General features: G+C 44.6%; 1 protein-coding gene across 2 annotated transcripts; it reads right to left on the reverse strand.

Moving 5' to 3' along the window:
- Positions 1-12,000: 12,000 nt before the first annotated feature.
- LOC309686216 (lysozyme g-like) lies at positions 12,001-23,703 on the reverse strand. Of its 2 annotated transcripts, XM_082498784.1 has the most exons (6): positions 23,672-23,703; positions 17,126-17,200; positions 16,182-16,271; positions 14,938-15,134; positions 14,545-14,683; positions 12,001-13,159 (listed from the first exon to the last, which is right to left on the reverse strand). In XM_082498784.1, exons 2-6 carry the CDS (start codon positions 17,166-17,168, stop codon positions 13,029-13,031), a joined length of 600 nt encoding a protein of 199 aa, XP_082354910.1. In that variant the 5' UTR covers positions 17,169-17,200; positions 23,672-23,703; the 3' UTR covers positions 12,001-13,028. The 2 variants fall into 2 exon arrangements, with proteins under 2 accessions (XP_082354910.1, XP_082354909.1); XM_082498783.1 differs by lacking the exons at positions 17,126-17,200; positions 23,672-23,703 and having other exon boundaries at positions 16,182-16,439.
- Between the last annotated feature and the right edge of the window lie 1,966 nt (positions 23,704-25,669).

A 25,669-nucleotide genomic window follows, 5' to 3' on the forward strand; every position in this document is an offset into this window, starting at 1 on the left:
TATCACTTGGGCAGGGCTACGGGGGACAATGGTCAGGTTGGCGGTGGAGCACACTGTCACACTCCACCCCGTGACTATAGTCAATTCATGTTATTCTCACAGAGTAGTGGTACGGTCTACCTCTTGCCTCTGTGCCATAAATAATATATTGGTAATTTAAGTGCTTACAGGTCCACAGTAAGTAGATAGTGAAATATTGCTATTTGCTATGTATTAGCTTGTATGTTTTGGAGGTTTGGAGCTGGGCTATTTTTTTTATCATGTACCAAACTTTTATATACAATATGATTATAAGCAATAGACACATTAATCACAACTGGGTGAAGCGTGAGATTAAAAACTCCCATTGCTGTTGGTGACCATCCAAGAAGAGTTTCCCACCAATGTTGTTCTCCACCTTTCTTCACTCTTTCCAAGACGTGGTGTACCTCTTTTGTATCATGCTGAACAGTGGTTAGCGTGTTGTGTCCATTGTTTTGGACTCATTCTAGCAGCTGACACAGGTCATCATGTTCTAGTAGTTTCTTCACCAATGTAAGACTCATTCCAATGGTGGTAGACAATAAATCTTGACTCAATGTATAATGAGACTGTAGCAATTAATAAGCTGTAAAGTTACAAATGCAAATATTTGAGTGATTGCTTGTATCTACAGTAATGTTGTATATGAATACAAAATCACAAAGGGCTCTCGTAAAAACACGTCCCATCCCAATATATACAAGTACAGTTTCAGGGGTTTCATCAGGATGTATTTCAAAATGACAAACATTTTGTTCAGTGCCAAGACAAATGTCTTGGGCTTTGATGGTGTTACTCTCACAAATAAATCCTTGTTCCTGTACAACACATGCGTTAATATCAACAGTCTGCCATTTGTTTCCATTTTGTTGGGCCCATACGCTATGTTCTAACGGAGAGAGTATAGCTCCATCGTGATTTAATCCTAGCACAATGATTGGGTATATGGTGTATACCAAAGCATCATGTATTGTTATACAACAATAAAGCTGTAGCCTTATTGTTGATGGGGTCATAAGTAAAAATGACTAAATACCACCAGGATTGGAATTCCCTTTCAAATTCAGTTGCATTGTCCCAGATTACCTTTTAAATTTCAGTGGGTAAGGTGCTTTCTTCACCTTCTTTTATAATTGCTGCTACCATAGATCGCATCCACAGCTGAGCTTGGATTAAGAGCTAGAGAAACATTATTTTGGGCTGCACCAAGTGCATCCACAATCAATTGGTGGTCCCTTTCATCAGTTCTTTCCCTCTGAGACAGTATATCCAATAAAAGCCATTGGTTAGTTCCCAGTGCTAATAGAGAAGACTGCAATGGGTGTAAGCAGCATTGTCAGGGTTTGAAAGAGTAACATGAATTTCCATTTGCCATCCTGCGGGGTGCTGTAAAATAAAACAAAGACTTGTTTTGGCATGGAGAGTCTGAACAGTTTACTCCATTAAGAAGAAGGAAAAATCCATCGTACACTAATTCTATTATTTGTTTGCTGGTGGTAATATCTAATGCAACAGCCTTATATTGCCATTTACCATTTACCTTTCGTGCTGAAGCATCCATAAACCAAATATTTTCTGTCTGTATACCCTCAGTGAGGCGCAGTGCATCCAGAATGGGTGAAGGGTGAAGGCTGTTGTAATGCTAAAGTGTCTGTGTTTATAAGCATGTGCAATTTGGAGACCTTAGTGTGTCCTTCAGTTAATCGCGTATGTTCTGCAACTCCTGTTAGGTAGGCACACCATTTTCTGACAGTGGGTTTTTGTGCAACTCTTTCTGGGGGACCAGTCCCCTTTAGGATTTCTTCTAGTAAATTAAATGGTCCTCTAGTTTGCACAGGTGTATTTTCTCAACTTTTTTAACTGCTCGGACTAAAGATAAAAGTCCTTTTTCCCATTCAGAGTATTGTCCTTCTGTTTCTTTAAATGCGGTTGAGCTGAACAATAAAGGTCTTTTTAGCCCATCGGGGCCAGTTTGGAACAGGTTATAGTAAGCAGCATGTACTGCGAAACCCCTTTTGGTTCTAACAGGATCGCAGGGGTGCACTGGTCCCAGTGCCCAATATGTTTTTAATTCTTCAATTAGAGTTTTCACTGCCTCATTATTTTCTAATTTCCACTCCCAGGATTTGCCTTTGCACAAGAGTGAGTAAAATGGATGGGAAATAATAGAAAATCCAGACACATGCTTCCTCCAATATCCTAAAGTTCCCATTAATTGTTGGAACTCCTTCTTTAACTGGGGCGTTTGCAGCTGTTTGATTTTTTCTTAAGGTATCTGGAGGAATCACAGCACTGCCTGCCATCCAACAAATACCTAAAAATTTTACTTCTTCACTTGGTCCTGACATTTTCCATGTGGGATCTCAATTTCTGCTTTATTTAGTGCTTGCCACAATGCTGCTGCTGCTTCCCCCAGCATCTCAGGGAAAATTCCTCCAATTAGAGTATCATCTATATATTGGTACAGTTTCACATCTTGGGGGAGTGAGACTGCCTGTAAAAGTTCAGCAAGTGCATGTTGGAAGCACAAAACAGTAGCAAAGCCATAAACACCTGGTGCACAGAGCAGACATGAAAACTGGGTGAAGACCCGGTGGTTTGTGCTGCCATGGCACTGGGGAGGAGCGAGAAGTGGGGTGGAGTCCACGTGGTCCCATTTTTCCACTTTTCACAAGAAATGTTTTGTGTAACAGCTAACAGCACAACCACAAGGAGCAAGAAATATTTTGTGCAAGGGCTAACGGTACAACCACAAGGAACAATGGCTTGACCACAGGCCCGCCCACTCACGTTGTACAATAGGCATATAAATATTACCCCGAATTTATACCTAATTGAGGGGTGAGAATTCAACTCCAAACTGTAGGGACAGATCGACGGGTTTGTCCTTCTTGCCCCCGAGCCCCCCCCCCGACCCCTCCAAAAGGGACACCTTTTGGTAAGATTTGTCCTTGGCCATGCTGAGTGCTTACCTGGGAAATCAAGCTTGTGACTGCAATCGTATCTTTAAAGCTATATAGCTATACTGAAGTTTAGTGCATTTATCACCGGCAAACTTAAAGAATCTATATGTTGCACAAAAACATACTATTAATGCACCTGACTGCTCTTTTGAATGCGGCCGGACCTACAGCAGACAGGTTGTTCGTGTATCCGGTGTCAGGCTTATAGTCATGGCAAAAGTTGATTTCACTAAATGCAACAGTGCGGCATGAACAATTGTGGGTGAATGTTTATACCCCTGTGGGCGTCTGTTAAAGGTGTATTGTATTCCCTCCCAAGTGAAACCAAACTTCTCTTTATCCTCTTCCTTGAAAGGAACCATAAAGAACACATCTTTCACTTCTAGTGCCGCCATTGCTCGGTGTGCAGCTGCTTGTAAAGTAGCTGTTAAGTTTGCAATGTTTGGTACAGCAGCTGTTATCGGGGCTGTATTAGCAATTAAGTGTTGATAATCAACTGTTAAACACCACCTCCCACCTCGTTATCACTTGGGCAGGGTTACAGGAGATAAAGGCCACTTTGGTAGTGGGGCACACAATCATGATTTGTCCTCTCTCACCGCATGCGCTGAGATTAGATCTACATTTTCCATTCTCCCTTCTTGCTGCATCTTCATAAAGCCACAGAAGCACAGAGTGACCGAGGTTGGAGAGGACCTCGGGAGGTCTCTAGTCCAACCCCTTGCTCAAAGCAGTATCAACTTTGAATCTAGATTGGGTTTCTCAGGGCCTTGCACTGTCAAGTTTTGAACACCTCTGAGAATGGAGATTCTGCAGCCTCCCTGTGCAACCTGGTACAATGCTTAACCACCCACTGTTTTTTGTGAAAAATTCCTTTTCTTTTATCAAGTTCAAATTTGCCTTGTTGCAACATGTGACTGTTGCTTCTGACCCTCTTGCTATGTACCTCCAAGAAAAGTATGACTCCATCTTCTCTATAAGCTCCACAGAGGTGTCTGGAAATGTCTCCCCAAAGGCTGAGCAGACCTAGTTCCCTCAGCCTCTGCTTGTATAAGTTGTGCTCCAGCTTGGTGGCCTGCACTGTCCTACAGCACGTCAGCATCCATTTTATACTGGGGAGCCCAAAACTTAGCACAAGTGCCAAGTAGATAGGGGGGATCAGTTCCTTGGACTTGCTGGTGATGCTTTTCCTAATGCAGCCCAGGAGTCTGGTAGCTGCCTTTGCTGCAAGGGTGCATTAACCACTCGCGGTCAACTTGTTTTCCACCAGGACCCTCAGGGCTTTCTCTGCAGAACTGCTTTCAAATTGGCTGGTCTCCAGCATGTCCTGTTGCCTGGTGCTTTTTCGTCCCAGGTGAGGGACTTGGCAGCACCTGTAGTTGAATTTAATGAGATTCCTGTCCAGCCTGTCCGCATTCCTCTAACCAGCAGTCCTGTCTCACAAAGCACCTGTGAACTTGCTGGCAGTGCTCTCTGTCCCATGTTGGTACTGAGGACACAGAACAGTACTAGCTGCAGGATCAGTCCCCAAGGGATGCCCCTAGCAGCTGGCCACCAGCAAGACTTTGAACTGTTGGCCATCAACCTTTGGCCACAACAGCCCCGCGAGCTCTACAGCCTCCATATAGAGCAACCTGACGGTCCTGCTACGGAAATAGTTTGGGTATATATTAAGTGCATGACACCTACCTATAGTACATACAGCAAGGGCCACAATGATCCAGTCAATAAACAGTATCCACGACCTATCATTAGGCAGCTCTTCACTGATCACAGCAGTCATACGGGAGAGACGATTCTCGTTTACCCAGAACCCAGACTGCAGGACACTGGATCAGATCAGAAGCAGCTACTCTCTTCTCTCCTGTGTCTGGCAGGAGGGAAGGACAGCCTCTGGCAATTAAATGCTGCGGGGAAGATGTTTGTGGGATAACATGGTCCTCAATACGGCCCTTGTGGTTCAAGCATGCGGCCATGTCTTCTTAGAGATTGTCTCTGTTCCTAAGGAAAAGGTACAAAAAATATGCTGCCAGGATTTTAAGTATTATGACAGGAATTTATATTCCTGATTTCTGTACCCGTGCATATATCCAACCCTCTCCTGAACTTTTGTCAGTTCCTTGATCTGAATCAACTGAGGTGTGGCTGAATAGACAGGGAATTCATAAAATAAAACCTGATTTAAAGGACAGAAACGGGAACAATTTTCTCCTTGCCTGCCTTCCAACAAGAAACATTTCCGGTTCTTGGAAATTAGGTGTTTTTGGAAGGCTGAGGGCTGCAGCAGGGCAGCTGGCAGGGTGAAGGCACAAGAGAGTCTCAGGTCATCTGTGTCCTCACTGTGTGGGTTATTTCATGCTCTTGAACATTTCTCCTCTACTGCTAATTAGCTTAATAAGGGTAGGGTAAGAAATGAATGATCCTAGTTATGCCTTCAGGGGAAAGACTAGGCTGATACAAGCTTCCCAAAGAATTAAACCCATTTAAACTGTGAGAGGTTACCCAACCAGGGGCAGGGAAGCAGGATGTTTTGGGTCCTGGGAGGTCCCGCACTGGGGGCAGGTCCCTTGCCCCAGGGCTGCACCGTGGCCTCGTGGGGAAATGGAGGGGCTTGTAGATAGTTGAGGCACGTAAGGAACTGGTGAAACTTCATGGACAAGAGGAACAGCCTAGAAGGGGCAGGCTGCACCTGAGCTGTAATGCAGCCAGGCTGTGGCACTGGAAATCAAAGAGCTTGTAGAGGAGCATTTCCACTAGAAGCAGGGGAAAGCTGAGAGATGCAGAGGACTACCTGATCTGAACTGATGTGACAACATGGTCGACATGGTTGACATTCAGTTCACCTCTGAAAAAATCAGGAGGAAATAAACAGCACAATCACAATAATTGTTTATTGCTAAAGACAATTGTTTATTATTAAAGACAAAATAGACAAATACAGTGTCAATGGTTTGGTATGTGCAATATTAAGCAATGAAGTGAGGGCAAACTTAAAAGTGCTTCTGCATGGTTGCTAGAGGCTCCAAAAACAAGCCAGAAGAACCCAAATGCCTGGTGCCAAATGACAACCTGAGACAGCAGGCATCTTAGAGACTTGGTGGAGGCTAGAAAACCAATGAGTTACAGTACTGCCAGCCTTATACAAACAACAGAGTATGATGTAGAGGTGAAGAAGTGATGCTGTATGTGAAGGATAAAAGTGTAGCAGCATTAAAATGTTACAGGAAAAGAGAAGCACCCTAAAAACCTGTGGGTGGAAATCCCAGTGGCTATTGCTAAAAATGCCACGGTAGAACTGTACTATTGATCCTTTATGAGGGCAGTGATAGTGGTCATTGAGACCACAGAAGCAGCAAATACAGGCCGGTGGTATGAGTGGGAGCTTGTGTATAGGCTGTATCAGCACCTCGTCAGGATGTGATGCAGAAGCAGAATTTCGGGTGGCAATAAATCACTACTTCCAGGAAGAGATGATCTGGGAACCCACAAAAAACAAGTACTAGGGATAAGTACAAGGGCTTCATTTGAGGAATGCTAGTGGGAAACTGCTCTGAGGTTGCAATCCCACAATATGATCCCTTTTAACACTGAAATGGGAAAAAGCAGGCCATGTGCATCCAATATGGGAGTATTTGTTTTCAAGGAAGACAACACTCTCCAGCAAAAAGGAGCAGCCCCAACTGAAGAAGGCTGCAAGCATCCTGGAGGCTATTAAAAAATACCATGCTAGAAGCCCACACTAAAAGGATGCCACAGCTCCGGAAGAAAAGAAAATGTTGCCCCCTCAAAGGAAAAGTTAAGGGGACGGCCATAGGAAAAAGGCTTCTATGCAGGAAATGAAAACTTATCCATATGAGAATTGGTGGTAAGTTGACACAAAACACAGGTCACACATAAACAAGGAAAAGGGTTTGGAGAGTGCCTTGCAAGGGATGCTCAAGCTGCTAGCAAAAGGTCTTCAAATACATCAAAACCAGCCAGGGGAATGTTAGGGCTGCTTGGTGAAAAAGGTGTGAAAGGGGTACTCAGGGGTGACAAAGCCTTACTAGTCCTTTGTAGCCTTCATGCCCCTCTTTACTGTGGAGGCTGTGGGGACTTTCCCACCCTGGGACAGTTGGTAGGAGCCAGATTAATTCAGTAGTAAGTACTGTAGCAAATAGCCTTTCCGACAGCGAGTCTGCCCCAGATGGGACAGTTGGGGGCACTGAGCTGTGCCACAGCAGAGCAGGCAGCCTGGGCAAGGGCTCTGCTGCTGGGCAGCATCAGTGCCAGCATGCTAGTGGGTGGCCAGTGTCACCCCCAACTGCAGCACTGGGTCCAGAGGGGTCCTTGGGACCACAGGCTGGTGCCTGTCCCTGGACCACATAGGCGAGTGTATGTTAAAGATAAGATCACTGAGGTGATGGATAAACCTTATCAGCTGGGAGACAGGCAGCCCAGCTCCCACAAGGAGCAATCCTGCCTTGGTTCCTGATGGTCTTCTGGGATGGTGTCAGTGAGTACATGGATAAAGGTCAGTTGGTGAAGTATAGCTGGGTCTTCAAACAGGATTTTATAAAGATTCAAACCAGCATTACCAAGAAACCTATGGCCATGGCTTTGCCGCTGTGGAGGCCAACAGCACCAGCACATCCCCAAAGCAACTGGATGGATTTATGGACAACAGCGCCATACAAAGGATGGACGTGACTCCTGCCACTCCTGTTAAACAGCTGGGGATGCTGGGGGAATAGGAGGAAAATGGACTGCAGAAAGCAGCCAAGCTCATGCGTCCTCCCCAAGCAGCATGTCCTCCTGATGCTGCTGGAGACAGACTTCAGGGGTGACTGACCAACCAATATTACCCATTTCTCATATTCATCTGACATCCCCAGATTAAAGGGAAGCCGGTGTTGACCTTTCTGGCCTGGATAAAACATGAGGTTGTTTTTATCAGGAAGAAAACCCCGTAAGATGAGCCTAGTATTTTGGGGTGTGGTCCTGAGTGTGCCTGAGGCAACCACCAGAGAAACACGGTCCTGGGAACAGGTTGCTGGCTAGGAAATCCCAGCCCACTTTTTCAATAAGTAACGAAGCAGAACAAACTCAGTTATTCAGCACTTCATTGCTGTGGTGGCATTTTCCTTTGTTTTCTGTGTCTCTCTCTCGAGAGACACGGATGCGTGGCTCAAACTGATCCAGCTCCAGTCAGTTATCAAAGCAATCTGTTCGCCCACGTGGCTTACGGCTCTGGCCCATGGGAACTTGCTTTTGGCAGTGGTTTCCTACTGCTTCAGTTACTGCTGAAACTGGTTGTTTAATTGCTCCCTCTGCCTGGTGTCTGTGAAAGCCGGTCAGCGCAGCCCCAGACTTTACACAGATCCCTGCCTGAGCCGTTGAAGGGATCGGCCCACACGACCGGCAGCTTAACAAATGGGTGAGAGAGTAAGTTTGCCACCTCACATCTGCTGTTTATTGTAAGAAGCACATTTCGATACATTTCCCAATACTGACATGGGTTGTAAAACCAAAGCATAGGGCCCTAACAGAGAAAATTTTTGTTCCCTGTCTGTAATTTGTTGTCTTTTCGATTTGCTGACTGCTGATTCTGATGCAGCGCTATTAGCCTGGAAAGGTCCTTAAACAACACCTATTGCATTTCCCCACCCTATAGTAGCATGACATACAGCTACTTTAACATGTTGGTTTTGCTTCTTCTTTAAAACACCCAGTGAATGTTGTATTGCTTCATCACCGTGAAAGTTTTTTGAGGTATCCAACACAAACCTGCTGCCGAACTCAATGCTACTTGCCTTACCCTCAAGGGGAAGGGAAAGACGTGGGTCATTGCCCTCCATTCCTTTTGCATATTAGAAAATCGTAACTGTGTCTTCTTTCCCTTTTCTGGAAAAAAAAAAGAAAATCTAATTCCTTGTTTCCTACAGGCTGTACCTTCCACTTGAGTTGCGATCCTCCTGAGCACTTTTTTGTTGGTGTGACAGACTGTAGCCGAGCCTCATTGATGCTGACAGCTGCAGAGCTGAGAGAAGAATTACACCAGGTGCTTCATACACAGTGCTATGATAAAGATAAAACCCTAAATGGGATTTTGCCTCCTCTGTTTTTCTCTTCCTCCCTCCCCCCAGCCCTGGCATTGACTTGTTCAGTTCCTGCTGTCCCCCTGCTCCCTGCCCCAACCCTTTCTGCAGATGGTGGCCTGCCCGCTCCTCCCCTGTTTATACTCCTGCTTGGGCTCCTCGAGCGTTTTGCACCTGTGTTTACTTTATTTCGGTACTTTGAAAACTAACAAATTTTCATAGTTTTTAATCATTAGTGGAAGTGCTCGTGTTCCCTCTCGGTGTGGCCATCACCCATGGTTTGATAGCTCTTGATAGTTCACCATTCATTTTCTGACCACAAATTTGAGAGAAACTGATGTAGGACAGGCTTGTGAGGCTCCACTTGAAATATCTTACCAGTTTGACCACAAGCTGCTGACAATCAGTGCTTTTTGTACTTACCTTAAGGCACTTCACATACGAGGGCACTTCCGATTGCTGCCTGATCGGGCTCATGATACGGCACAACCACGGCTTCTCTCTTGGCCACTTACCCAGTGAGATAAGGACTTTGGTTGGTCTGAGGTGGTTTTTCCCTGCCAAGACAGGCTGCCAGAGCCCTCCTGACTGTTTCTTGCTGCTTCGTTGTCCCCAGGTGTTCATGAAACAATCATTCAATCCTTTAGCATCTTTCTCGGTGTTGCAGCCAGGTGCCCTGGCCTGTGATTCCCTGGCCCTTTCTTTCCCCTCTGATTTGGCTTTTCCTTAACAGATGTTTTTTCCTTACCTGTTGTGGTGGGCTGACCTTGGCTAGATGCCAGGTGCCCACCAAGCTGCTCTATCACTCCCTGCCTCAGCAGGACAAAGTGGGGAGAAAATAAGGTGGAAAAAAACCCTCATGAGTCAAGATAAAGGCAGTTGAATAAAGCAAAAGCAAAGGCCGCATGTGGAAGCAAAGGAAAACAAAAGATTTATTCTCTTATTCCCATCAGCATGTGATGTCCAGCCACCGGGAAGTAGGGCTTCAGTATGCGTAGCGGTTGCTCTGGAAGACAAATGTAATAACAAATGCTCCCCCTCCTTCTCCTTTCTCTTAGCTTTTATTGCTGTGTAGGTGTCATATGGTACGGAATATCCCTTTGGTCAGTTTGGGTCAGCTGTCCTGGCTATGTCCCCTCCCAAGATCTTGCCCACCCCCAGCCTACTGGTGAGGCGGGAACGTTGGAGAGACAGCCTTGGTGCTGTGTGAGCACCGCTCAGCAGTGGCCAAACCACTGGTGTGTTATCGACACCTTTTTAGCTACCAATACAATGCACAGCACTATGGGGGCTGCCATGGGGAAAGCTAACTCCATCTCAGCCAGACCCAATACACCTGTGCTGCTGCTTTGGTGTTACTTGGTATTAGAACACGTGCCTTGCAAGCTGCCTGTGTTTTTTTAATCAGCCACGGGTCAAAGGAGTGACCAAGGGTGCAACCGCAGCAGCCCTGCGTATGCCAGCCAGACGAGTAACTTCCAGTAACATGGGCATGGGTGACCAGAAAAAGATTGGAGGGGAAAAGCAATCTGAACTCACTATCAGGAAAGCTTTTGATCAAATCTTAAGGCAGTCCACCAGTGTTAAACTTTCCTTAATTATTTACCCCTCCCTGCCAATTTATCAAGCAATTATATTTCAACTCATTTTCTGCAGAGACTTGCCTTACTCACTACAAAGTGCTGATACCCTAAAATAATATTTGAAACAAAATATGGAATTCCCATAATCAGGACTTTTAAATAGACTTTAAAAATAAGTAATTATTTGTAGCAATGCTGCAGAAGCCAGCAGGCAGGACCGCAGGCCCTTGGCTGCTGCTACCAGAACATGAAGCAGCAGCTTCATAGGTAACACATGGAGAAATTGAACTCCCGAGGAGCTCATGGATCCGCAGGGATGGCAACACCAGTAGTGATGACAGGGAGCCTGCTGGCAGCAATTAAAGATGTCACAAAGGGAACCAAACAAAGCTCCACTCTTGTTCACCCTCTAAATTCAAAAAAACACCTTTATACACGTAGGCAGCAATGAGATTCCCTGCCCCGTTTGAAGTTTATACTGATCTACCAAAAATGCATTCATAGGTTTTACATAAGAGGTTTGTATAACATAAATGTTTATATAACATAATGCACCAAAGACTTCAACCTATGAATTTTACATAAGCTATTTCAATTAGAAGGGATCAAACCATGTGATATGTCTCACAAGTTTGTATTACAAAGCAATGATTTTACTAAAATTATCTTAGTATAGTGCAGAATTCACAAAAGACTAAATAATATATAGTTTAATACTGCCGATTGCTCAACGCTGAACTGTTTTCGGTAGCCTTAAGAAAAATCGGTAACATTAGCAATGTCCTAGAGCTCCCTCTGGTCTCCAGAGATGATAAAATGAGTTTGCTTGCAAATACGTTAATCACGCACAGTCCTTGCCGCAACAGTAAGCAGATGAGTGACTGGCAAGACAAGGAGCACAGCATTAAAATTGCTCCACTTGCCAAAGCCGTATCAGAATGAGCTCTCACGCTGCCTGTGTTGAACCTGCCTGGCAGCCCGGGCACACGCACAGCGCAGCCCCATGCTGCCGGGCAGGGACCACCAAGCAAACCTTTTCTGCACTGGCAATGGTGACAGCCAGCACAAAGGTGCCCTGATGCCTCCCAAATGGTTATTCAAAAGGTTAAATGTGAATGTCTTCATTCCCCTGTTCACAGATATGGGGTGAGAAGTGCGGCTCGGGCTGCCTCATGCCCTGCCTCCCAGCCCAGATCTTCTCATCCACCCCAGTCTGCAGCACCATTTTCCTCTCCGTGTTCTCAAAATTGAGTTTTAGACCCATTCCAAGAATACTGAATTGGGTTATTTACTCAAGTTGCAGGTTGCTGCCCACGGGGCTCCATGAAATTGAAAAAAAAAAAAAAGATTGGGATTCAACATTTATCTTTATTTTCTCTCTTATTCTCAGTGTTATTCTCAATAAACCTAAATTTGCACCCAGACCCGTCCACATGGAAGAACACTTTCAAACAGAGCTTATAAACCCAGAGCAAATTCACTCCTAATTAGAAGCTGCGATTCCTGGCAGAGGGACAGATGCTGAAACTTTTTTAAACTTGGAGGAAACCCAGCATAAAGGTGCCAAAGCTAAAGCAGGAAAGGTTGTGGTTTTTTTTTTTGCCAACACTATTGTTGCAATACAGCTCCTGAGGTGAGCACGTAGGGGGATGGCTTCTGCTTGGAGGGCTGCTCTCTAATGGAAAGGTGTTTTGCGTGCCTGCTGTGGCACTTGCAGTACTTCCCATACAGAGGATTGCCCCTGTGTGAGGATGATTTTCACCCTGAAGAGGTCTCCAGCCCCTCCACAGCCGTGGTCTCCGGGACTCAGGAGACTAACAGAAGCATGTTTAGTGTTGCCCCCTGCAAGGCTGGCCACGGGAATACACAGCTAGTGCAGAAACATGCAGAGAGCAGAGGCTCGTTGAGCAGTCTCTTCATTGTCCACTAGCTATCACAATCAAGGGGAAGGAAGATTTCAATTTCTCCCCTTTGTTGACCAGGGAGAGAGAAGGAGGTGGATGGAAAAGACGGGAAGAGCACAGCCGATGCCCATGGAGAGCTGATTGCACGGCCACACCTGGGGGACGCACAAAAAGCCCTGGGTTCAGCTCTGAATGAGAGGAGGCACCTTCCTCACCTACCACTTAAACATTGATGGTCTGTCCCCGCCTGCCTTTCAAAGGCCCCAAGCTCATGGTTTCTCTTCCCTGCAGATCCTGTAGACGGCAGTGTTAAGCTTGCCCATCGATGAGTGGGGAGCTGGGGTTTGCTGGAGCAAGCAAGGTGTGGTTGCCAACAGCATTGGTCGTGCCAGGAGACCTGAGGAACTGCTCTGGGTACTATGATCACTACTGGGCTAGTCTATGTAGAGGAGAGGCTCAGTGGTGGGGCAGGTTCATGAGCTAGAACCCATGTCTTTTAAAGTACTGGGCTCGCCTAATCACACTGTTGACGTAGTAGTTGTCTCTGTCGCATGGGTCTTCCTCATAGACCTGGAGGTTGCCCATCTTTGCACGGTAGGTGCAGATTCCCCCTGGAAAAAGTTAAGAAGTTGTTACCGGCTTAGAAGTAAGAAATAGAGATTTAAAAGCAAAAATTCCTAGCCAAAAGGGCCATGCATCTCACCAAACCTGCACAACTGCTTGGGAAATTGCACATTATTGACAAATTGCACATATTGACAAAAAGTGACTGATTTTGTAAAAGCCTTATTTCTATGGTGAAGGAACCCGTGACTGTCTCCAAATGCAGGTGGGAATGGCACACTTGTCCCAGAAAAGAGTGTAATCTAAAAGGGCAAGTATGGGAGAGCAAGAAATAACATAGGGTGAACAACCCAGCAGGCAGATAACAGGACTATAAGCAAACCTGGATCCCAACCTTCCTTGACACAATCAACTTAACAGCCTCCCACAATAAGCCTGTTGTGTTGCAGTGCCTCAATTTCTGCCTTTCCCATTGGCTTTTGTTTGGTTGTTTTCTACCTTATTTATCCACCTAACAGCCTTCACTTGTAGGATGAACAGAAAAGAGGATAACTTGAGACCTATTCACGTTCACTGAGCACAACGCCTTTTCCAGGGAATGTAAGGAGGTCCTGGATCCGGCCATTCACCAGCGGTGGCCCAGGCACTCAATGTAGTGGCCCTCTGTGGGTGGTTGTCACTGAAGTCAATGGGCAACCTGCCGAGGCTGTGCCCGACACCTTCGCCCAGCCCTACATGGGGTGCCTCCGTGCCGCTGCAGCAAGTCCCAGGCAGGGCTGGTTTCCCACTGTTTCCTACTGCAGAAAATCTACCAAGGAGCTTGGTGTCCCACCACAGTCTCTCTTCTGCAGGCAGAAACACAGGGGGGCCTGTGAACAATGTTTTGAGCTGGGAGATTGCATCTATATTCAGACCTCTTGCCGGTCTGTTGTTTTGGGTTGCCTCTTTTAAAGTAAAAAACTTTTCAGTTTTTTTTTTTTCTTTTTGTTTGGTAAGAGATGCTGTAAAATCTGCCAGACTGATGCTCTTTTTTCCTTAAAAGTGACGCCGATGAATGCACAGCACTCCCATCACTGAGGGGCCTCTGCCTTATTGTAATACAAACAACAAACAGACACCAGGTATTAATTAAATGTTATTAGAAATCTTATTGGGATATTTAAATGCCAATAAAAAAGATGCACTAACAGACCAGCATGTAGGATACCACACTGAACCTACACCAGTATGAAAATGCCTCAATGTGTGCACCGGACTGCAAATTGCAAACCAAAGTACTAACAGAGAAACGTAAAAGAGGGCTGTTAATTTTTTTCTGGTTTAAGAATCTCAGCTATTCATGTCTTGACAGTGCAGATAACGCAACTTTCCCTCTTTGATTCCAGATATAACCTCGAGTGTGTCCCTTTCTGGTATAGAGCCCATCATGTACCTCTCAGCTGCTGGTCCCAGGTCCAGTTAGGATGCCTTGCCCGTACTTCATTAATTGCAAGAACCAGGATAGTTGAGCACTGATTTATGTGTTCTTCACTATCCCACATTCCGAAAGGGGGGAGTTGCTGCCCACCAAGCTAGAAAAGTCAAGCAAGAAAATGGGTTTCCCTCTGAGCACAACCACCACTGTATCTTCCCCCTCTTCTTTGTCCTCCTGGGATGTGACTCATGGAAGTGACCTATTCAGGATAAAACTTAAGCACAACCTTTGATGTAGAAGGAGCGCATTTAAGTGCTATCTTGAACACAGAACAGTCAGGTGCTAAGGTAAAGCCCTGGGATATAGACTAACATTACTGTTCTGTTACTCATACTTATTGTCCCCCTGTACCTGCATCAAGCCGTACTTGTGCCGACCCTGGTCCCAGCCGTTGTCCAGGAGCAGGCCAGCACGGCTCTCCTGCGAGATGATGGCAGCGATGAGTGCCGGGTCCAAGCACAGGTTTCTGGCTACTCTCTTAATTGGCATCTCGTATTTCCTCAGGCGTACTATATCTGCCTCAGCAGTCCTCCGTACCATGGCAAGTCCTGCAGCATAGGAAAAGGCAGACTTACACACCCTCCCATCCACACCCCTCGCTTTCACCTTGAGTACATGTATCAAAGGAGTAACTCCACCAATTTGGGCAGTGGTGCTTGAGGAGCAAGCACAGCCCTGTTGGCTCTGGCCATGGCCGGGGAGCTGCCATGCCAGTACCCGAGGATGACGAGGGGAAGAGGGAGGCTTCTCAGGAGGTGGGACTGCATGTTTTTGGTCTTCTGCTGCTGCCGCACCTCCAGAAATGCGGCTGTGGAGTCAGAAAAATGACATTTCAAAATACATTTGAAAAAAGAGAGAAATGCATCACTACCAACCAGCCAAACGGCAGTAACAGCTACATTGTTAGTCTGTGTATAGAAAGGTGGGATGTTTTTTTAAGTAGTTTTGGGATAGCTTGAAAACAAGAAAGTGAATTCAGATCCATGCTTGGACATGCGCAGTCATGTGTCTGCCCTAGAGGTCCAAGGTACATAGCAAAGTCCCTGGAGATCAGGGGGGTCTGAACCTGATGTAGTCAGTTGTGCAGTGACATGGGGCAATAACACAAGGCAAGAACGAGGGAAATGGGAAGGAGTTACCAAAAACGGGTCACCCAGAGGTAGGATGGCTACACACCTGGGACTTTCCCCCTGCAAAATGTGTTTCTGGCAGGTGGTTGCTGGCCAGTTCAGCCAACAAACACACCAGCACTCAGGACCTGGCTCTGTGCATCTTCTCCTTTGAGCAGACAGGCCTTAGGGTTTTGTGAGGATGCTGATGCTAAAGACCTGGCTGATGAAGAAGTCGTTTCAACAGAAAAGGGGTTGCACTGTTTCCCTTTACTTAGAGACTGAGGATCCAGACTGTGGGACCTGAGGTTTGTCCTCCAGCTTCCCATCAGATGTGGAGGTTTCACAGAACATGCCACTTGGGGAGGAGAGGTGTTGGGTTTTCCCTTTTGCTAATTGAATAGTTGCACCACATTTAATACAAGGTGAAGCATCTCTCTGTCAGGTACAAACAGGTTGACAAATCAAGCAATGAATGATACCTACCGCAGTCTGGGGCTCTTACGGCTGTACAGGAGATTGTGGGGGCTTGAAGAGCACTTACATCACCATAGCAACTGTAACTCATGGATGGAGCTGAAAAATTAAACGGAGGTGTTTGAACACCTGAGATCTCAGAGCAATATTGTACAGCGTGCTGCAAGTGACTACAAGTCAAATATGAGGGATTCATCCGGACCCGTAATCCACATCACCTTGTGTTGGCCATGCTTGTATCATTGCCACTGTTCTCCATCAGTATTATTATCAATGAAAGCTAGAGAACAGAAATTTGTTCTTTTCTAATTGAATAGGTTGAAGCAAATGAAGGTAATGACAATTTAGATGAATAGGTGTCTGTCCCGTTAGGCCTAATGGCTGGTGTGGGAGAGGGGAACCACAGCCTCCACATTTATTTCAGAGGGTTTTTCCCATTTGATGTGCTCTGATGTCCGGGACCCCTCAGATGGCAGCTGCCAGTACCTGAGCATCCTGGCTGGGAATGTCTCCTGTATCCCTCTGTAACTTGGTGAGGAATTCATTCAGGAGAGTGCTTGCCTCAGCCTGGGTCAATTACCCTGCTTCCTCAGTAACTGAGGAATGAACAGCCTCCACCAAACAGCCTGCGGCATTTGTGAGACCATTTCTGAGTAGGCAAAAAGATCGGATAAGGTTAGCTTGGAAAATCAAGAGGAGTTATGTCTGTGACTCCCATTTGGTGCCAGTCCCATACTCCAGACGTGCTGGTTTAAAGGAGGCAGGTGGGCAGCAAGCAGCCTCATATGGCAACCGAGGACCTTCAGCCACACAGGACCTTCAGCCACACAGGGTTTTACAGTGCCCAGCAGAAAGGGCACCTCAGGCCTGACTGCACACCTCCTTTCCGTGGTCCATCTGTAAACAGTTCCCAGGTGTTTTCAACAGCAAATCAAACCCAAACCCCGGCTCACCGACAAGGGCTGTAAGGCCCAGAAAGAGCAGTGCGTGGATCATGGCGATGGCTCTCCTCAGCTGCCCCAGGAGACCTGGAAACACAGCGGTTTGCAAAGTGCGAAGAAATCAGTGCTGGTTTTCAACAGCCCTGTAGCAAAATTTGCGTGCCAAAAGCTCCCACCCCAAAGCACCGGATGGGGATGGCATTAGCTGAAGATGGGTTGGGGAGCAGAGGTACCCTCACCCCCAGCATGCTCCCCCTCTCACCCCCAGCATGGGAGGCAGCCACCAGCTTCAGAGAGTGGTGGTGGGAGGAGAAGCAAGTGAGGAGAAGCAATGCTCCTTATTTGCTCCTTGTTTGGTTGATACAGGCTTCTTCTGCAGCTGAATGTCTCCTCTGTCTCATGTGCCACTACACCATCACATCGAGAAGGAAGGGCTGAGCCTGGGGAGCTCGGAAGCAGGGAGGTCCCTATCAGCAGCCTGAGACCTTTTTCAGCCCCTGTCAGTTTTATATTGCTTGCTCACATGGCCCCTCTTGAACACCCATAGCATGTCTTTACAATGAGAAGGTACAGTACATTTGCTTTAAATATATATGTGTTTGAAGGCTAATGTGCTACAGAGTGCACACATCCTTTGCCTCTCTGTTCAAAAGGCAATGGGATTTTTGCTTGGCTTTTGGAAAGATGAGTTTTCAAAAATCAAGCAATATGACCCTTAATTCTCTGCTAAAAGTATACAAGGCAAAGATTTTGCTGGTGAAATAATACTTCTGCATTAATTCTTGGGTGTGATTATGGCAGATAATCACTTTAGTAATAAATGCGCCAGTTGTGCTTATTAATAAAATTCCAAAATGTCATCAGATAGTAGCTATCACATGGAAAATACATTGACTGTACTTGCCTTGCTGGTGAATGCATTTAAACTGAGCAGGTTTTGTGGCTTACAAATGTTTTTTTTTTCCCCAAGAGGGTTTCAAATACCAAACATGCCATGAGTCTAGTGGGCAATCATCACACAATGCTATTAACGCTTGAAACGCCTTATTGATTTTAATAATGTGTGACCTTTTCTCTAGCCTGTATTTCTACTGCAAACCAGGCTGCATGGATGCACAAACACAAGTAGTCCACTCGTGTCATTGGAAAGACTCCCTTGTCCTGAGGGAGCTTATTCAGGCCAGCAAACACCCACGGCCGGAGCTGGGTCCACGCAGTAGCTCGGTTTGAGGTCTAACACTAACGCTGAGTATTTGCAAGCCTGGATCCATACAGCTTGACCTGATACCTATGAATTCAATGGCAAATCCACATGGGGCCCCACTGAAATCTACAGGCTGTAGCTGTTTCCATATGCTGAAAATTGCTAGATTATAAAGTTTTAAGTTATCGGCCTTTTTTTTTTATCCCCTCCCATCATAAAAATCATCACAGGTCTTAGGTAGAAACAGCGCAGCAATCACAATATTGACATAATACGAAATCAAAACAAAATCAAGGCTTCTGGCTCTAAATAAATATCCTGTGAGTGAATTCAGACTCACCTGTCTTCAGTCGCCCTTCCTCTGAGGTAGGTCACTTCATGACTTTTATATATATATGTATGAAAAGGTATCCACCCTATGGGCTTTGGAATGTTAATTCCTACCTAGTGTGATGACATTTGTTTTAAAATACAATAAGTAATATATATTAAGAGCTTAGAACTGTTACGATTCCTTTCATCTGAAGATTTTCACAAGCAGTGGTTAGTAAGACTCAGGACAACTCTGTGAAAAGAAATAAATACTGTTTTTCCTCCATCAATGGGCACAATGATGCACAGTAGATGACTCGCAGAGAGCATCGCAGTGAATCAGTGGCAGATGCCAGGCAAAAATCAAATCCCTGTCTAGTGCTCTCCTTGCTTTGCATCTCAGATTAGTCTGAACACGTTTCTGGAAGGGGTTTTGTCTTTTTTCCTCAATGATTTCAGGTTGGCAAGCTTTTACCTGAGTACCACAGTTTCATATGAATACCAGAAAGGACAATTAAAGAAAAGCATCTCACTGCTTCATTGCTTGCAGCAAGCCTAATTCAGGAGGGTGACTTGAATACTTTGAGAACAGAGGCAGGGTTTGACTTTCAGATTTGGGGAGGCAGGATGCTGCAGCTGAAATGAGGAGGAAGGGAACTGATCTCAGCAGCTGAAGCTGGTGGGGGAACAGAGAGTGTCTGAAAGACTTGTACCGTGTGGCCAAGACACTTTTCACGTATGCAAAACATTAGTCGGTTGGAGACTGAAAGACGGTCTGGGAGGTCAATGCCCTCTAAGCCTGTCCCCTTCCCCGTATTTTTCTCTTCCCCAGACTCTGCCCAGCATGCGCAGAGGCTAGGAAAGCAAGATTTTCTTCCAGTAGCTTTCTCTTCGTTATTTTATACATCACAAATCCATCTATTCCCATTGCTCTCTTTTGGGCTTGAGACATGGTGGGTAGGAAAGACTCTTTTGGTCAGATACTAATTACTGGGTTCAAAACCGAGCAATGGTTATTAGTCTGTAAAGCACAGGAGATTATTAAATGGGCCTCATCACCTTAAAAATCAACAAACAGAAATATCATGGACTTACATCCTGAAATAATATGAAGGAGGGAAGCTTCACTGGAGAACTTAGCCCTGTTGTTACAGGAGGGTTGGGGTATGAGCTAAGGTGAATCTTAAGTATAAAACTTAAATGCTGGAGGGGGGGGGAGCCAGAAGAAATGAGCTGTGAAAAGGTCAAACTGCACAGCTCGATGGCAACAAAATAGATATATTAATTTGCTTTCTATAGAACAAGATGATCTCTATTAGAAAGAGATGCATTCTCTCAAATAGATAAAAATAATTGAGCATTAACATCCAGTTATCTTTTATAAAAACAGTATCATGTTAGTGATAATAAACCACTGTTCCTTAGTCACTGAACCTGTGGTTATGCTGATGACTTGGGACCTGTTTTTGAAAAGGAACCTCCAACCTTAGATAAGATTTCTTTCCTAATGCGTTGGTCATTTGCTGATGGTCCTTAAGATAAATTTTTGAATTTAAATGCTGTTTGTTTTTGCTATATATTTTCTTTCTCATTTATTACCCATGTAATCACAGGTTTCTACCTTTCACAGTACTGTCACATGAATTCTTAATGCCCACTCTACATTGCATTGCTCTTTGAATGGCGTATGTTTTAAGTACATTATTTTTATCTGTGCTGTTGTATGCTCTTAGGTCCCTGGGGCAGATTCCTTGTATTCACATAATTTCCAGTATAAGGCCAAAGAAGAGGATATTTTTTCAGCAGCATTATGAATGGGACTTTTTCTCACTAAAATCTCTTTATCCTCACAAAATTTGCCAACTGCCTTTTAGAGCAAATGCTGAAAGCAGCAGCCTCTGTGGAAACAAGATTGTGCTCACATACATTGAGCGGGGCAGGTCTCTAAGCCACTGGGCTTGTCCAAGGCAGCACCACCTAAAAGGACCTGCAGGACACTACAAAACATCATCTTCTGGTCAAAGATCTCTGTGAGACAGTAAACCTGGAGCACTGAATTCAGGTGAACCACTTCATGAGAGTGGGCTGTGTCTGTGACTACTACAGCACTATTTTTCATTTTTATGCTAGATTTAAATTGGAAAATGATGTCAGTTACCTCTGACAGCCCATGACCTAACATAAGGGATGTATACATAGCTGTGATATGATTCTACTTTTGATAGGCTGAAGAGGGGATGAGTTAGAAGGCATCTTTCTGTATAAGTCTAAAGCAGCTCTTTCTAAATGGCAGGACTTCATAAAAAGAATGTGCTGATGTCCCTGAAAAATGCTACCTTCTCTCATAACACTACTGTACCTCTTTTTGTATTTTTCTCTATTATTCTTGGTATTTTGTTTAGAAGCACAAGTTTTTGGATTCATATGGTATTGTGAGACTCCAGAAGGACAGCAAATTGCTAGTCCTCATGGCTGACAGTAGGGAAAATATATGAAAGCCATGGAAATACGATGTGATTATTAAATTAATATTAAAGAGAAAGGACACAAAGTTTATAATTTCAAAAAACCTTATAATTTTAAGCCCATTTTGCTGTTATCTAATTTTTAAACATAAAGGATGCCAGTATACATTCCCCTTCTGCTGGATTTTGGTCAGCACAGTGTGTGATTTGCAGGGAGGGTAATGGAAGGTCAAGGAAAGAGGGTAAGTTCACTTATCAAACGATATCTGCAATTTCTTAAGCTTAAGAAGCAGGAAAGCTTCCTGGTATTCACAGGGGCATCCTGGCAACAAGCTGCAGTCAGTGACCACAGACATGACTTCCCCACGGTCTTCTGCCGACACTGTTAGTTACACTGAGCTAAAGGGAGTACAGAGTGGACACAAAATGCTACCCGATAGAACGGCATCTTCCACCTGTTTTACATAAGCTAGAAAGGCACAAACCTGAGATCTAAAGCACACCAAGGTCTGACCCTTTCTTTCCTACTCACAGATTTCTCAGTTTTGATTTGTTTTTTCCCCTCATGCCAAGTGATCTACCAAGGTGATTTTATTTTAATTCCATTTAATAGAGATGCGATCAAAATGGAGCATAATTTTGAAAAGCATTATGTATTGCACATGCTATTCTCCTTCAGGTCGAGGGTGATATCATCTCATGTCACTGGGCGGTGAGAATGCTAGCTAAAATTACCTGGAACAATACCCGTACTAATTACGATCTCTGTTGTGAGTTTCAACTCTGGTTTCATAACATCGGGAGGCAGATGCATTTCTCAGGTTGTTCCTTTTGTCTGGGATGTAATTATAGGTAACACCGGGTACTCGGACTTTATAACTGCTTTATAGGGAAGCTGCCCACGAGAGCTGACGCATTGGGTGCCTACCACTAACTGGCCAGTTAAAGATTCATCTGTAGCATCACCTCAAACCAACCCTCTATAGCTGTTTTTCCTACCCTTTAAAGCGATATAGCCAGTTTAATAGTTACATTTCCATAGCATTTCTTTTCTACATCTAGTATACCTGTAAGTATTGATAGCAAAGGTGTTCAAACTTGTAAGACATGAGGCTCTCCATTTTCACTGTGTTCAGAACTGAACAGGTGCTGAGGGCCCCAGTCTTTTCCTTTATCTTGCCTTTCTGAAAAAATGCATTGAAATGGCATTCTGCCCTGCACAAAGCATCTCTCTAGCCATCATGTAAAACAACTAAGACCAGAAGTGTTCATGAGGTGGGAAAAAAAAAGTATTTTCTTTCTGTTCTCTAAAACAAGACTTTGAATTTTACTGTAGGAAAGGTCCTCAGTTCACATCCCAGCTTGAAGACAGTCTATCACCTAAAGCGAGTCACTTGAAGTTCGAGCCAGGAGAGGGGTTACGCTCATAAAGCATGAACCAAGGCACTGTTATGCTCCAAAGCTGTGTTCCAAGTACTTGGCTGAGACATAATTCTGCTCCTGTTTAAATCTAAAGTGGCCCAGCTGGAGGAGCTTGGTCCTTACATCCCAAAGTCTGGACACTGGATTCTGCATTCCAATGCCAAAAGCTCTGGGTGAGTGGGAGTTTACAGTGCACACACGCATTTACTCACAAAAAGTGGGTGCGATGCCCTCTTTGTTTAAACCAGCCATGGCAGACAGAAGACCACTCTTAGAAGATAACCTCATGAAGGCAGAAACGCACACTAACCTCCCTTTTGTGTAGAGCACTCACACCCCTCACCAAGACTGGATGCAACGTGTTGAGGTTGTGTTACTGCACAGCAGAGACCACCACTATAGCCCCTGTAGGGACACAGTTGCATCAGCTTCATGTTCCTGAGACTGCCCTGGTGTTTCATATTGAACGGAGGGGGGGGGGGGGAAATCAATGTAATATTTTGTAGTAAGTGTGGCAAATACACAAAGTACTGGGAATAGGGAAGAGAACCTTATCTACTCTGAAATCCCTAAGTTACAAAGTCACATTTTCTCTTGCCCACAAGCCTGACACCCTGCTCAGAAGAGTCAGAAGGGAGGGTGGAAAGGAATGTTACACTTGGGTAAAACATTTTGTAGTTGCTCGCTTTGGCAGCGGTCAACAGCCTTCTGGGTGCCTTGGATCCTGCCCCAGGGCACCACCTGCTGGAGAGGAAACCGACACACCTAATCCCAAATTCTGGATTCCAGGAAGAGACTGAAATTAGATACCAGGGCACCTAATTCTTGATGCTCCTAGGTCCTTCAGTAGAGCTAGTCTTGTTTTGGTTTCCCACATACAAAATGAGGATAGTACATTCGTGACTCACAGAGATGTCAAACTAACACCCATTAAAAATTTATTAACTTTAGCCATTAATCATGATAACTATTAAGAGCATTTCTGTGTGTCTGGAATTCATGATACAAAGTATTGAGGCCTGTCAACATTTTAGAAACCAAACAGGAAACAGTTTCAGATTTTTTTTCTAGGGCAGCACACTAACATCAGAAATAATTAGCAAGGAGGAAGAAGATCAGGAAAGGAATTAATGTGGTTTTGTGTATTACAATTACCTGATTTTCATACAATGTCATCTTGGGAAAATCCAGTGGTTCCTGAATATTGCATGGTTTGTGAAGCAGTTAAGTCAATTTTTAAACCTTTTTTATAAGAGTCACATGTTGAAATCATACCAGGCAGATGATGTCTGAACAGTCTGTGTTCAAAAAGGCAAAGTATATTAACTTGGATTGAACATTGAGCTGACACAGCTCCTGCATCAGTGGTGGTTTACTTTAGGCAGCTCAAACCACAGCTGTAATAGCTAATCCAAAAAATGTAGCCTTAGAATACGCACCTCACTGGATCTCTAAAAGCAAATTTTCTTAACTACCCCCTCTTATAAACAAGCACCAAATATCTCTCAGTGTACATGCACTTAAAATTAATCCACCAAATTTGAACAAGATTCTTTTTGGTGATGCTCTGGTCTCTTATGTACTACTGTCACCGGTTTGATGTGTTAGCTTAAACTGATGAAAAAGATATGGGCACGTGTTCCCTTTTGCAGCGTCCGATACAAAATGGTGTTCTCCAGGGGGACAGGTAACAAGGAGCATCTGGGGGACTGGAATGTCTTGGATCACCACAATCATATTTGACAGGCTTAACGCTGAAGGCTCTAAAGCGTGATCCAGTAACAAAAGATCAGAGTAGCAATTCAAGCAATTACTTCAGAGCAGTAATTTGCTCAAATGTGTTGGAATCTATCTATCTATCCTTTAAAGGGGGCTTAGGGACAACATCCCCCTCAGAAGAGTTCTAAAATATTCTACTGTAAATTCAAGTACCCCCCACTTCTGATTCCTAGAAAGGCTTTCCTTAAATTCTGGAGTGTAACCCTCACTCTCGAACTGTCGTATACAGCTGAGAGACAGACAGATAAACCCACTACTGACAGAAATTTCCCTTAAAAAAGTGGAACACACAGCTATCGAATATGCAATGAGTACAAAACCCAGATTATTTCTGCATCAGCTTGTGCTCGCATGTCTGTGTGCATGCATGTGTGTGTACACAAGACAAAATAACACCATCCCTCACACTGGCTTGAGGACACCAGCTTTACTCTTAAATGGAAGACAAAGGGCTCATTTTAGAAACTGTACTGTTCAAAGCCCAACTTTCTATATGAACTTGTGTAGAAAAGTATTCCTTATGGAATTTCTAAACAGGAAATAGCACAATGTGGATTAGTTGAAACAGAGGACTGGAAGGCATCAATTAATCTTTCCAGTCGGCCTCCCTTAGTGACCCCTATGACACTTGTAGGAAATCCAACCTGCTAATAGGGTCTCAGAGCAGTTGCTCAGTTGTTGCCCTCTCCAGAGTTTGTTTCTCAACCTCTCTCTTTCGGGGACCAGACTTCTTCATACTTCCCAAATCCCAAAGCTCAACTCAGCACTTAACATTTAGGTAGATTTCTTAAGCAGACCATCACAAGTGTAACGCGGGATCAATCAGTGATCAAAGAGTGCCTAGTCAAGTCCAAATAATCCAGCAATAAAAGCTGAATAACACAGATCATCTTTGATTATTATTGTCGCCATGCATTTCTTTAATGATTACTTCATGCAAGCATCAAGTGCAGACCTAAGCACTAATCGTTACTAAAGTTGCATGCTCAGTTCATGCATAAGCCCCATAACTTCAAAGGCTGTATGTGAACATTTTTCATCTCTTTATAGTATAATACCCTTTCATGGCTAACACATGCCAGACCAGGTACCATTATGTGATTATAGGATCAGGAACCTTATTTAGTCATGTCCTTACATATATGATCTATCTGCTGTAAGGAATTAGCCACATGCAACTTGTGTCCCTTCTAGATATTGCCAATCATCATCCATCAGCCACACTGCCACTAGATCGCTGTTGACAAAGTTAAGCGTTGTGCTTTTCAAGCCTGTACAGCTGACACTTTTTTCAGCTGGTGTCAGCTGACCCAGGCCTTATCATCATGGACACTTCATTATTTAATCTGCACTGCAAAATCACTGAGCTTTACC

The sequence above is a fragment of the Vanellus vanellus genome (assembly GCF_965231255.1).
Source record: "Vanellus vanellus genome assembly, chromosome: 1".
Classification (NCBI taxonomy): Eukaryota; Metazoa; Chordata; class Aves; order Charadriiformes; family Charadriidae; genus Vanellus; species Vanellus vanellus.

Bases quoted from the DNA above. Each gene is read 5' to 3' on its own strand.
- LOC309686216 (XM_082498783.1), bottom strand. From the start codon at position 16,368: ATGAATCCCTCATATTTGACTTGTAGTCACTTGCAGCACGCTGTACAA. The intron at 14,684-14,937 runs GTACAGGGGGAC...TGACTTTTCTAG, and splicing joins ACAAGTACGGCTTGATGCAG to CTTGGTGGGCAGCAACTCCC. The intron at 13,160-14,544 runs GTACATGATGGG...AACTTTTTCCAG, and splicing joins CTGGGACCAGCAGCTGAGAG to GGGGAATCTGCACCTACCGT.